Here is a 13,433-nt window from a genome sequence, read left to right on the forward strand (position 1 = left end):
ACTGGATTATAAAGTATCACAGAGTGCTCAGACGGCCTGATGTGACCTCACACCGTCATGCCAGGTGGCTAAAGCTAAAAAGAGTTGTCAGACACCTTGGATGACTCTGTCTTTATCCGGTCTCATCTCTTTGCTCTTCACGCTTCCTTTGGCTTCGTAACCCGAGGTCAACAACATTAACTCCAGAGGTCTTATCAGACCCTCAGGATCACCTCAAACTTTCTCTAATGGTTGATGTCACCTATCTGTGTTTTCCAGGTATCGGCCAGGTTTGTCTGGCGGTTCCTCATCTTTGTTCAGCGAAATAACAGCACGCACAAACAGTCTGGGTGATTTAAGTTTTTAATCGTAACTTTTGTACAATAGATTTTACATTTTCACAAGCTAAGAAGTTAATGATGCCGGATAGCTGAGGGAGTCTGCATCTCCAAGAAGCCATTTTTGGTATTTTGAAACAACAGATGGGACGGAGATGGACAGCAAACATATTTAACATCTTTAACTTTTTGTCCAAGAGTGGGACCCTTACATCAGGAAGGCGTGACCCCGCTTCTGAGGCCTTCTGAGCTCAGAGGAACTCTTCAAAGAAAGGTGAAGCACTGAACCACCTCTGTTAACGTCACCTTCATATTCCAGGGCCGATGAAGATATGACACTGGGATTCAATTATATAAAATGATCAGAAGTACCAAAAGACACAATTCTGAGAAATGTGATCAGTCCCAGTTTGAGTTTTTGTTGTGTAGCAACTAGGGGTGTAACAATCCATGTATTTGTATTGAACCATTTTAACCATACGAGGCTTTCAGTTCTGGATGCATTACAAACCAAATGATACGTTGAACTGTCCTATTACATTTGACAGAACAGGCAACATGCTGTCTGCCCCTCTCATCCCCAAACCAAAACATTCTTCTCCAGTGAGACACACTGGGAGGCACGTTACGCTAAGGTAGCTCGGTACAAGATGGTTAGTAACGCCACTACCAGACCAGATGCAGCAGATCCTCTGATAACCTACAGGTCTGGAGTTTCGAGCCATTTTGATTTCAGTGTGAATTTTTGACATGATGGCAAAAAAGAGGTGCATAGAAAAAAAATTGTGTTAATAGGTGGAACTAGACGAAAACAAGGCGCAACGCAAACGCTACATGCTAACAGTACCTCCCCAGAATTTAGGCAGCCATTCCCAACTGATTCAAACAGGGACAAAGAAATCGCTGTGGCGATAGTTACATTTATAGCTGCAAATTTTAGACCACACTCCAGGCAGACTCAACTGGCTTTGCCCAAGGGCCACTTGTGCAACATGCCAAGAGGCCAGGAGCCTGTTAATAAACAAATATTAATATTAATTAATATTAGCTCGGACATTTGTTTGGAGACCTGGGGATCCTCCACTGGCACTTTTTTCCTTTTTTGGTCATCTATTTTAACACTTTTTTATACACTCTGGCACCTTATCATTACCGAGTGTTTTATTGTCTAAATCTAAACACTAAAGTTTCAACACATTCGCTTTATAATAACATACAAATGTGACATATCTGTACCTTGAAAAAACGTACAATGTCAGCGACTGGGTTGGTATTTCTTTAAAGGAATTAAAATATAATTAAATAATTTGAATTTTTTTGTGAATTAGAAAATGATCAGCAAGCCACCTGGCACCCTATCATTTGCTGCAAGTTGAGTATCTCTAGTGGATGACGCAGGCTGCACAAATGTTCTTAATATATTCGAGCCCCATTACAATAGTCTGCCAAATCAGAATTCCTGCCTTGTACAAAAAAAACAAAAGCCCAAATTGTGGTATTTGTTTCAATGCATTAAACAAAACCAACAAAATACGGAAATTTCTCTGGCATTTGTTTACAGTACTGTATTTTTGAAAAAGGGTCTGTTTTTGTTTCATATGGTGCCAAAAAGACACCCCAGAAAATGGGTCAGTGAGGTGTACCTCCAAAATTGTTTAAAGACAAATAAATCATAATGTTAGTTTTTTATAAATAAATTAATTCAAACACAAATGGAAAAATCAATAAAATAAAATAAAAAAATCTCTCGGCATTTCTGCTTTCTGCTATGTGGGTTAGGGTTAGGGTGCTGCATGGAAAACGTACCATACCAAGACCCCACTGTATTGTGTTGAACCGAACCATACATTTCATGAACTGTTACAACCCTAGTAGCAACTCAAAACACATCTCTTTAACTTTCCCTCCAAACTGCACACATTTAATCTGCAGGACTTTTCCCAACTCTGGTCAGATATACCATAAAAAAGCCTTCAGTGGTATGGTATAGAATATATCTGTCTTCAAACATCGCTTTATTTCCTTCTCAATCACCATGCAATGACAATTTTCCTTCTTGCTCAACTTCTCAATATTGTCAACCTAATTATTTTGGCAGTAAAACCAAAATAATTAGAGCAACAGGACTGAACAGTTGAACAATGTAAGTATGAGTTGTCTGTGCCCGACCCACCTCGTTCAGTTCAACTCATCAAAACAGCAAAAACAATTAGTAAAAGATAGAAAAATAAGTTCAAATCTTAGCCAAAAAACCAAATACTATATGTAAGCAACATCATAAATGGGGCTATGGTACAAAACAATATGCTTAGGAAATACAGTCGTGTATAACTACAGTAGGAGAGTTACATTGATATCCTCTTTCTCAGATGCAATAATATTTTATAATCATGTACATACTGGGAGAAATATACACACAAGTTGTTATAAAAAACAATATTCTGGTTTATTCAATGTACTCTATGTTGTATCTGAATGTCAAAATAGCTCACAATGCTCTGGAATAGAATATCATCAGACATTTATTTGTCCAATTTATAGTTTCAGCCAAGTACATACAGTGCATATACCATGTTTATGCTTGGTAAATAACATTTAAGTTCTACTATACATTAATCATGTTTCGAGAAGCTACATAAACCCAAGCAGTGTGTTGTAAATGCTCCTGTCTGTGTCTGGATGGCTAAAGTAACTTGCTGAACATGCCACAGTGATGGATGTAAACGTCTCGATCGTGTGTCGTAGGGGAAGTGTATTTACTCCGAGGAGAACTGAAAAACCACACGCCTCCATCTGAGAAGCTGATGAGGACAGATGCGAGAGCTGAACGTGATTTGCGATGGTGGCTTTTTTGTTTTCCCAGCAGTCCTTGGGAGCAGACATACAAAATGCTTGAACGATTTACATACAGTACATAAGTCACATGTCACGTGTTTGCCACAGTCGGTTTCATAACAAGACAGAGTTGACTGTTTGCTGAGCCCCTCCACCCAAACCCGATTCTTGAGTTGGAATTTTGCTACTGTTTGTAAGCAGAGCGGCTTTGTCGTCCAATCAGCATGCAGAAATGGAAACAAAGAGGATGTTGTTGCGTTCTTTAACCTATCCAGAAGTACACGGTTCGGATACAGAGTGCGAGTTCAAAGTTAGCACACTTTGATAATTCACATTCTAGCTACAGTAGTTCCATAGCGTTACTTCCAAAGCCAAGGAGCAGATCCCACCGGTTCTCACTTCCAACTCTTCCAACACCAACACTTGGTCTGTGGCCTTTGGTGTCCGACACACAAGGCACCCTTTAGTGTCCGTATGAGATGCACCGGGCTTTCAGCTATCTCCAATGTAAACCCATTAGATGCCCATAACAACACACTGTATATAGAGTGAGAAAGTCCATGTAGAGAGGAGGTTGGGGTGGATGAATTGTCAAACAAATACAGGACTTTCACCCAGGAGACAGCTGTTAGTGTCCCGTGTGAAACTTAAAGTCAACGTTGAGTTACTGTAACTATGCAGCTATATACCATATACTGTATACCACAGCATTACTTCCAAACCCAAGAGCAGATCCCACCCATTCTCAATCCCAACTCTTCAAACACCAACGCTTGGTCAGTGGCCCTTGGTATCTGACACCAACACACAAGGCACCCTTTAGCCTCTGTACGAGACCCACGCGGCTTTTAGCTAACTCTAATGTAAACCCATCCACAGCAACATTGGACAGCCAGAACAACTGACACACTTAGTATAAAGAGTGTGAAAGTCTGCGTAGAGAGGGGAGTGGAGTAGATGGATGGGTCAAACAAACACAGGACTTTCATCCAGGAGACAGCTGTTTATTCTTGTTTGTGTCCTTTGTGACACTAAAAGTCGAGTTATTCTAACTACATAACTATAAAGCCTCCGTACCCCACCTAACTGAGTACTTTTGTTCCCTAAACCTAAATAAATGTTTACGCATGTAAGAACTGGAAACCGTACATTTCCTATAAACACAAAAGTTTATTTTGGAAAAAAACACTATGCATGAAAACAGCAGAAATATACACACCATTCCTGACACGTCCAACACCTAGAGTATCGTAGCTTGATGGCCACTGACCAAGTATTGGTATTTATTAAGTTGGGAGTGAGAATGTCTTGGCAGATCGTAGCTAACTACATTATTAAGTGGGGTTACAAGTTAGGGTAGAACAAGCCTGGAACGTCAACTGGTGGGCAGGTTTGTCAAACCCATCAGTTAGTCCTCATCCTCAAAGTCAGTCGACAAATACATTACACGTTACAAGTACATTTAATACATATAAACGTTTCTAAAGTGACATGGTATGAGCTGGATGATGGTTTGACACCTAGTCAAGAAACATGCCAAGTCCTCGCTGCATTTTCAGTGGCTTTTTAACAACATGTCCCTGTTTTTCTAGCGGGGATAGTGCCACGAAAAGCACTTGACATCTTGAACCAAATATCACTGGAGACATTGGTGGCTTCTCTGGCCAAGATTGTGCCACCAAGGCCATGGGTTTTTAGCCTAAACATGATCTTTTCCAAACATAACTAAATGTTTTTTGTGCCTAAATCTACCTACACATGTGACTCTGCACCAGTCTGTTACAACTGAAGAAGCTTCTTGAATGAGAGGTGAAATGTCTTCAAGAAACTCAAGTAAGTCCAGTTGCCTACGATATAGCATTGCAGAACAAACAAATGTGACATATCTGCATATTTGTGGAAATGTACAGTGTCGGCACTTGGGTTGGTATTTATGAAATAAAAGTCAAATGCATAACAAAAATCCTCGTCCTTATTTTAAAATGAGCCAGATGTAAACAATAAAAACTCGGCAGACAGAGATATCCATGTGTTAGCTACAGTGGATGCCAGTGACCATTGTCGTATAAGCTGTCAAAACTGGTCACCAGCTAAATTTAGAAGGGTGCTTATGTCCACTTCTATCATAAATCAAAGGCCAATTATTCTTAAAATGACCACCAAATTCAAGCAGCAACTTTGTCACAGTTATTATGGTAAACTGCATGCATGCTATACTGGAATACCTGACAGTTAAAGTGGCGGTAAGCGAGGGTAGCGAGGCTCAGCAAGCAGTCATAATCAAGTGATTGCTCCCTCCCCAAACACGTGTTGACAGTTTCACAATTGAGGCAATAAGTCGTAACACTGAACTGACAGAAAAGGATGCTTTGAGCTTCGGTGCGATGGAGTTACCGCTGAATATACTCTACAACAATAAGCTTTTTTTTTTCCTCAGCTCTTGTTTTTGTGGACGCAGTGCAGCAAAGTACATCGAAACTAAAAAACAAAGAAAGAAAGAAATCATTCAGGTGAAACTGCAGCAGCTTCTCTGTCACCTTCTGCAGAGAAACCCTGAACATGGCTTGGACTTCTAACAGTTACAAGTATGTACAATCACTAATGAGTGGAGTGGATTCAGCCATCCACAGCAGCGTATCACCTACTGTCCTGTGATCTCTGAGTGTCGCTCTGTTGGTGTAAAAAAAAAAGGGAGCGGAAAGCCTGGCGTTGTGTGTGTGTGTTTCTTTGTGTTTTTGTCTGATTGTGTGAAAATGTGCAGTATGTGTTTGTGGGTCTTTGCCTGTGTGCTTTTGCCAGCGGCGACATGTGTTCAGTATGAGCTACAGTAAAGACGGCTCGGGCGCAGATGTTCTAGCTTCTCTAATGTTTCAAGTTATTGGTGTTCACCCTGAAAGAAAAAGGCTTTCTAGTGACATTTTTTTGTCAGGAAAAAAAATCCAAATGGACCTTTCGTAAAAATGTAAAATACCAGATCACGTCATTATCAAAACATACACAAACCACAGAGGAGACTGAATAACACCGAAAAGGCTGCCCAAGTGATAAAATGTAGCCGTTACTGAACTGACTGTGACTTTTGAGCAAAAGATCCCACCTATAGCCTCAACACACAAACAGACATGGGTGAAAACTGAGTTGACGACTGTGAAAATCGATGCTAATTTACATTGTGTACCTTTCCAAGAGCCACCAGCTGTGGTTTATTGGAATGTAGTCCTCGAGTATTTTCTCATTTCTGCCCGAGGGAGCAACACAGAAGCTTTAAATCCCTTTTTTTTCCAACTAACCCAAAGGGAACACACAGCCAGACTGAGTTAACACTTGTAGTAGATCACCGTTTTAGCACACAGCTGCAATGCAAAAAAAATCCAAAACAATAAAACAACAAAATTCATAAAAAAATCAAAGTAGGAATCAAAATAGAGATAGAATCCAGAGGGAAATAAAAGTACAACAGGTATTACAGAGAAGAAAGGATATAATTTCTTGTTTTGCTTTTTCTTTTATACAAATGTGTGTTTGTCAGTCCGTTGTTTGTTGCTGTGAAGCGGCGAGGCTACAAGACGCCCGGCGAGGACAGCTCCAGCAGGCTGCAGTAGCACAGCCAGAGCAGCGGGGGCAGCAGAGAGGCCAGGCCTGCAGGCCGTCTGGAGACAGCCGAGTTTTTCAAGATGGCGTTGGACGTACTGGGACCGTCTATTTGAGGGTCCTGAGAGAGACACAGACAGACAGAGACAGGAGTGAAGGTGGTTAGTATTTAAAATACAGCCCAAGGGGAATCATTCCTTTCAGTTTCCTTTTTATCGATTATTAATATCATTCATTCATTAATTATCAGAATGTGCTCATCCTGGGGTTGAGAGGCAGGGTACATCCTGGACAGGTCACCAGACTATCACAGGGCTGACACATAGAGACAGACAACCATTCACACTCACATTCACACCTACGGACAATTTAGAGTCATCAATTAACCTGCATGTCTTTGGACTGTGGGAGGAAGCTGGAGCACCTGGAGGAAACCCACGCTGACATGTCCTAGGAGTGGAGTTCAGAGGAGATCGACGCATTCGGCGTGCACGTTGAGATTTCAGAGGAGACCGGCGTCACTGAGAAATGCCTTAATAACTCTACTCTCCGACTGCTACTTGCGTTACATAGCAGTCCACTTCCATATTTTGGCACAGTTGGTTTCCACACCTGACGTGAACCGTACCCGAGTACACATGAACCAAACCCATGACCACCTTTTCAAGTCGATTCAAGTAAGAATCGATGAACCTTGTCCAGGTAGGGTACACAGTGTTCACACTAATCAAATGACCTGGACTTTGAGATTAAAGGGATAGTGCACCCAAAAATGAAAATTCAGCCATTATCTACTCACCCATATGCCAAGGGAGGCTCAGGTGAAGTTTTAGAGTCCTCACATCCCTTGCGGAGATCCAAGGGGAGAGGAGGTAGCAACACAACTCCACCTAATGGAGGCTGATGACGCCCCAGATTCAAACGTCCAAAAACACATAATTGAAACCACAAAATATCTCCATACTGCTCGTCCGTAGTGATCCAAGTGTCCTGAAGCCCCGACATAAAAAGTTGTTTGGAAAAACGTCATTGTAGCCTGCAACTCTAACTGCCTCCATTAAGTGGAGTTGTGTTGCTACCCCCTCTCCCCTTGGATCTCCGCAAGTGATGTGAGGACTCTAAAACTTCACCTGAGCCTCCCTCGGCATATGGGTGAGTAGATAATGGCTGAATTTTCATTTTTGGGTGCACTATCCCTTTAAGTGTACTCGGTCCCTGATTGGAAAGCCTCCTTGGTCTAACTTGCTCCTCCATGGAATATAAGAACTACTCCAATGTCTTCAGCACAAAGCATGATGCTGACTTTTTGCCTGGGACACAAGCCTAAGAATTACTGATGGTTGCACCATTACAGCATTGCGGCATTGTGCTATCAGTTATGTAGCTATCAAATCCATAATAACAACTCTTTTCTGATTTACACACGAGTCAGCTGGACACTTTTAAGAGTCATCTGGAGACAGATTTTTCAACCAAACCATGTATGCAATGCCACTAGTTCAACGTGTTCAGATCTTGCAGTAACAATAATTTCAACCACTAAAAAAAAGAGAATCTTTTGTGACAAACTTTGGAGGGCAAATACTCCACAGTTGTTGTAAACCGTACATAATGTACAGCCTGACAGATGTACCTGTGCAGGCAGGGTTAGAGAAAAGTCAAATTACCCCTCTGCCCTGCACCTGAACTGCTGATTTATGCACCAAAGTCACTCTACAGAACACTTTTTAAATATCAAAAATACACACCAATATATACGGATGAATAGTTTTTGGGGAAAAATAGAGAACCCTGAAGCAAACACTCCACAAAGGTGAGATTATATCAGTTCCCTCTCTTTCACAGCTCTAACATTCACCTCACATTGTCTTAAAAAACATGAACATCCAGAGACAACTAGCTGACTTGAATGTCCAGATTGTGGCATGAGAGAGTTTCATGAATCAGCTGTGGCAGGTGCCTCTGGATCCCGTCCAGAGCAGACTATCCGATCGTTTCCATGACAGCTTGATAAATGACGAGGAAAAACACCCGACAACAATAACATAAAGCGCTGCCAACATTTCAAGCATCAAACATTTTGAGGTATTTAGGTCTTTGTTTCCTTATGCATCACACACTGGAGGGAGTCTTTTTGATTTCTCTGCCAGTGCCAGCGACTTATACCCACTGGGACATGAAGTGGACTTTAGGTTGGGGTTTAATTCATGCGTGCAGAATGTGGCACACTTCACGACTGTTTAATTCAGTAATATCACCTATAAAAACTCTTAAACATATTCATGTGGTATGAAAAAAACCAAAAGGTTGTTTTTCTAACTGAAATGCCAAAGCTTAAAAGTACGTGTGTGTGTGTGTGTGTGTGTGTGCATGTGCCACAATGTGTAAGTACATGTGTATATGAGCTTCACCACTGGTCGTTGGCTTGCTAATAAAGCTGCAAGCTAACGGCTGGGTCATCTCCCCCAGACCTGTCCCTGCCTCTATTAAATGTCAGTCCAGTGCATAACAGTGCCTTATTATTGTACAATGACATTTACAGTGAACTTTAAAAGCCACCCGATAAGCAACAATCCCATTTCAGCCTCAAAGGAACTACAAAGACCAGGAGTTTACAAAGGAGGTGGGAAGGATTGCCGTGGCAATCACAGTCAGAGGGAGGTCACAGACTTCCAACAGCCAGGTCGGATTACTGTTTGTGATTATTTGATAGCTCCAGCAATCGTGCTGTGGTGTTTAATGAAATTGTTTTTGGATATAAAATGGTTTGAGAGCTCATCTCCCAACACAGGTTGTGTCCAGGTTGTTAAAGGCTGTGATATTTTTCCCAAATTAAAGACACACTACAGTTGTTCGATAACAGTTGTGATCACAGTGTGCCAACAATATATAATATCCAGGTGCACTGCAAAGATCTGTCTGACAAGACTTCAAACATGTTCAAGACAAGCAGTTTGTCACTGCACTTATCTTTACCAGCTGTGACAGTGGGGCGGGTATTGTTTTCACCTTGAGTCTGTGTGTGTGTGTCATCGTGGCAAAATGTGATCCTGGGGACATGTACTGTAGCAGGAACGACCACAGAAGCCATTTTGTGTACTTTGCCAGATGTTTTTATGTCTGTCTGTCTGTGGATGGATTTTGTCGCTATGATAGCCTCACAACCCTGCAAGACGCAGTCACACAACATTACAGGTGTGTAGCTGAGGTTGCAACAGGGTGTAGATGGAAGATGGGTGAAGTTGGAGCAAGGGGGCTTGAAGAAGGGAGCTGGGAAATAAGGCAGGGGCAATAGCTCTATTGTAATGGAAATGCAAATCCCGAACCAAAGCCCAAGCTAAGCTAGCACATGACTATCGAAAAGAGGTTTTAGTGTGCATATGCAGTTTTGTTTTTTTTGAAGACTATTTCTTGGGCAGTTTTTGCCTTTAATGACAGGGAAGCTGCCGAGAGACAGAGTGTGGGGACGACACACAGCTGCTGCAAGGGGCTCAGACTATATGAGGCACACACTCTACCAGGTGAGCAAGAGGTCGCTCCCATATTCATGTGTTTAACCTCCCTAACTCCGCCGACGTCCTCGCTCCCCTCCTCCTCTGTTAAATGGTACCTCCCAGGCGCACTACGTCATCAAACCATGTGATGTTTGGCATTGCCTGACTCAGGAAGCTCTCGACTTTTCAAAAATAACAACTTTTATTTATTATGTATTTTGTACCAGAGCAGCCTAAACACACATAGTCCAAAATCACGATGAGTGGTGACAAGTCATGTCATGACGATTTTCGACGGGAAAAGTTAAAGGATTACTCGCGACCTTATGTGGAGCTGTTAGCGGGGACTTAGCTGTTTTATAAAAGGTAAGAGTCTCACCCCTACCACTATTTTTGGCTGAGATACACCGTCTAGAAAGTGGGATCATAACTTTCACGTTTCATATGGCTTTATTTGGTGATATTTTATGGTGTTTCTGTGTCATAAACAACATCAGCCTTCATAATCACACCTGATTTCAATAAGGTTCAATGTTAGTGACCGACTTGTCATTTGGAGCTCCGCCTGGATCTTTTCATGGAAAAAACACTGTAGAATGGTCATACTTTGAGCAGTCTTCTTCAAATTTGAAACAAGTGTTCATTGATAGTGTGCCTACAGCCCCACAGTGTCATTTACCTGCTCAGATGAAGCCACAGACAGTTATTCATCCTGAAACACTTTTTTTATTTTATTTTAGGCAAAATCTTCAATTTTTTACTGACTTCAGAGGCCCATTACTCTGTGTCTGTATCACCTAGAGTGTTTCTGACACTTTCACAAGAAACTTCAGAAAGTTTTCTTTCTGGCAAGACCTCATGCATGCATGTAGTCAGAGCGGTTCAGAAGCTACAGTCATTTTAATTTGGGTATGTCATTTGAGGCGTTTTTGCTACAAAATGGGGGTGGAGTGCAAGAGGTAATGCTTTTTTAATCCTTTCCACTGCCAGTAGACCAAAGCTGTATGAGCTGTGCGAGTATGACTTTCTCATTTTTTTCTTTGTTTGATTGTTTCTTGTGTGTCATGTCTGATGTCACAAACACATTGAAAAACAGCCTAATAAACAGCAGAAAGCAGCACAGAGGCTGGTGAAGATGTTACGGTGGTTACTTCATATCTGTTACAGTTCGGTCTCTCTTTCACACTCAGTGCTGACTAAGTCGGGAGGATGCTGCTTGGAGGGGAATGGATGGAATCCGTGGCGATGCATCATTAAATTGAGCTGGAAAAGGGGCAAATATTAGCATGTCTATGCGAGTGTCATTCAGAGTGAATCAGAGCTGAAGCCAATAGAAACCTGTGGCTAGTGCAGATTCAATTGTCCTGGGAATGAATGCCAACTATAACCTTTCCCACTGAAGACAAAAAGCCAGATGTCAGTGGGTGTTAGTGGGTTTTTGTCCAGTGGGAAAGAGGCTCAAGAATGCCTAGAAAATTCCGATTGGGCTGACTCACAAAAACCCTTTCTAACTGCAAAACATTTGTAACAAAGAAGCAAGAAAGTTTGGAAAGGTTTACTCTGAGAATCGCTTACAAGAAAGTCTTGAGGGAACAGAAAAATGAACCGACAGGTACATTCTTTGAAACTCACCTAACCCTGAGTGAGATATGTCATATCTTCAGGTATTTCATTCAGTCCCACTTTGTATTATAGCTGCTTTTTAACCAGAAGTCTAGTTGAAAGTAAAACATTTTGTGTGTTGTGTGTTTGAATGTGTCATTGACGCCAAACTTACCACACAGAAGACGCCATCAACAGTCGAGTTTGACTTCAATTTCTGTGCCTGCAACAAAAAGACGCAAAGAATCACAATCAAATAACATCACAAATAATCCCCAAAAAGATGCATGTTTGTGTTGATGATTTTGTTTATGAAAATGATCAAAATGACAAACATGACATGTCATTTTGTAGCTTCAAGGATACCTCATTCCTTAAAGTCTGCATGCTACATCACAGCACAACAGTATTTTAACATCACGCTGAGACTGGAGTGAAAGTTCACTGATGATCTGCAGTAATTAATTTGCTTTGATCAACAATCGATGGAACAGTCTACCGTCTAATCAGGCTGAAAACATCCCGTCAATACGTTTACACAACAGGTACAAACAGCACACAGGCATCAGTGTTCAAACACTGTGACTAAACTTCAAATAACCATCATATTCAATGTGTATGTTTATGGAAGCTCGGCGCTGATCTGATCATAAAAACAGATTGGGGACTAAAGCTAAATTGGAAAAACTACAGTAACCTTGGACAGTTTACCCTGAGAGCCTGTTAAACTTTTAAAGCCTCTGATATATTCAGTGAGAGGAGGAGGAGAGGAGTCAGCACAGAGGGACAGTCAAACCCAGACTCTGATTTCATCTCAAATTTATCATTCAGTGGCTGTCGCACGCTCAGACACACCGTCTTTGAGTCTGTCTCACACACACATACACATTTTCACGTGTGTAAATGAAGGTTAGAGGTTTTCTCTGTGATCCATTACAATTGCTTGACTGCTTTTTTACTTGTAACTTACCGTGTAGAAATATTGGAATGTTAATGTTACAGCATGGGCTGTAATTTTTTGTCTTCCAAAATGACTCTTGTGTGATTTCTGATTGAGATCGTTATATGTTTAGTCATCTAAAGTCTTGAAACACAAGTTGAAACAGGCACTTTCTTGCAATGCACCATTCTGTAACGTTCTAAAAACCTGCCGGTTCACACCAATGCAACTAGATGGGACGGTGTATCATCTCTATGCAACAACTTTCTGTACTTCTGTTCTGATTTGCAGCTTTTCAGACTTAATTTGTGGCTGAATATAATTTGTAGCTTCTTAAAATATGAATGAGGATAGTGATAGTGAGATGCTGGCTACAGTTGTGTTTGTATTAGTGATGAAATGGTGACAAACAGAATCAAAATGAGCATCAGATGGACTGTATTTATAATAAATATGCCTCAATAATATAAATACCCAGTGCTAATTAATCAGTCAGTGAGAATGTGTGTGTGGGCGGGGCATAAGCACATACAGTGAGCAGCAGCAGCGACCCACCATCTAACACCAGCCAATGTGAGGACGGAAACAGAGGGCTTGGTGGGGACAAAGCAACTGCGGTCTTCACTAGAAGCAGGTGGCGGTCTTAACGTTCTA

The 13,433-nt window shown here is 41.4% G+C and overlaps 1 protein-coding gene across 2 annotated transcripts in view; it reads right to left on the reverse strand.

Annotated features, from left to right (window-relative positions):
* Positions 1-2,741: 2,741 nt before the first annotated feature.
* The window catches only part of gfra1a (gdnf family receptor alpha 1a), a 178,610-nt gene continuing 167,918 nt past the window's right edge, over positions 2,742-13,433 (reverse strand). For both annotated transcript variants that reach the window (XM_033645586.2, XM_033645595.2), the window contains 2 exons: positions 12,015-12,062; positions 2,742-6,864 (listed from right to left, as the gene is read on the reverse strand). In XM_033645586.2, the coding sequence (XP_033501477.1) occupies positions 6,712-6,864; positions 12,015-12,062 (201 nt within the window). In that variant the 3' untranslated portion in view covers positions 2,742-6,711. The remainder of the gene's footprint in view (positions 6,865-12,014; positions 12,063-13,433) is intronic.

This window comes from Epinephelus lanceolatus, chromosome 17, assembly GCF_041903045.1.
Source record: "Epinephelus lanceolatus isolate andai-2023 chromosome 17, ASM4190304v1, whole genome shotgun sequence".
NCBI lineage: Eukaryota > Metazoa > Chordata > Actinopteri > Perciformes > Serranidae > Epinephelus > Epinephelus lanceolatus.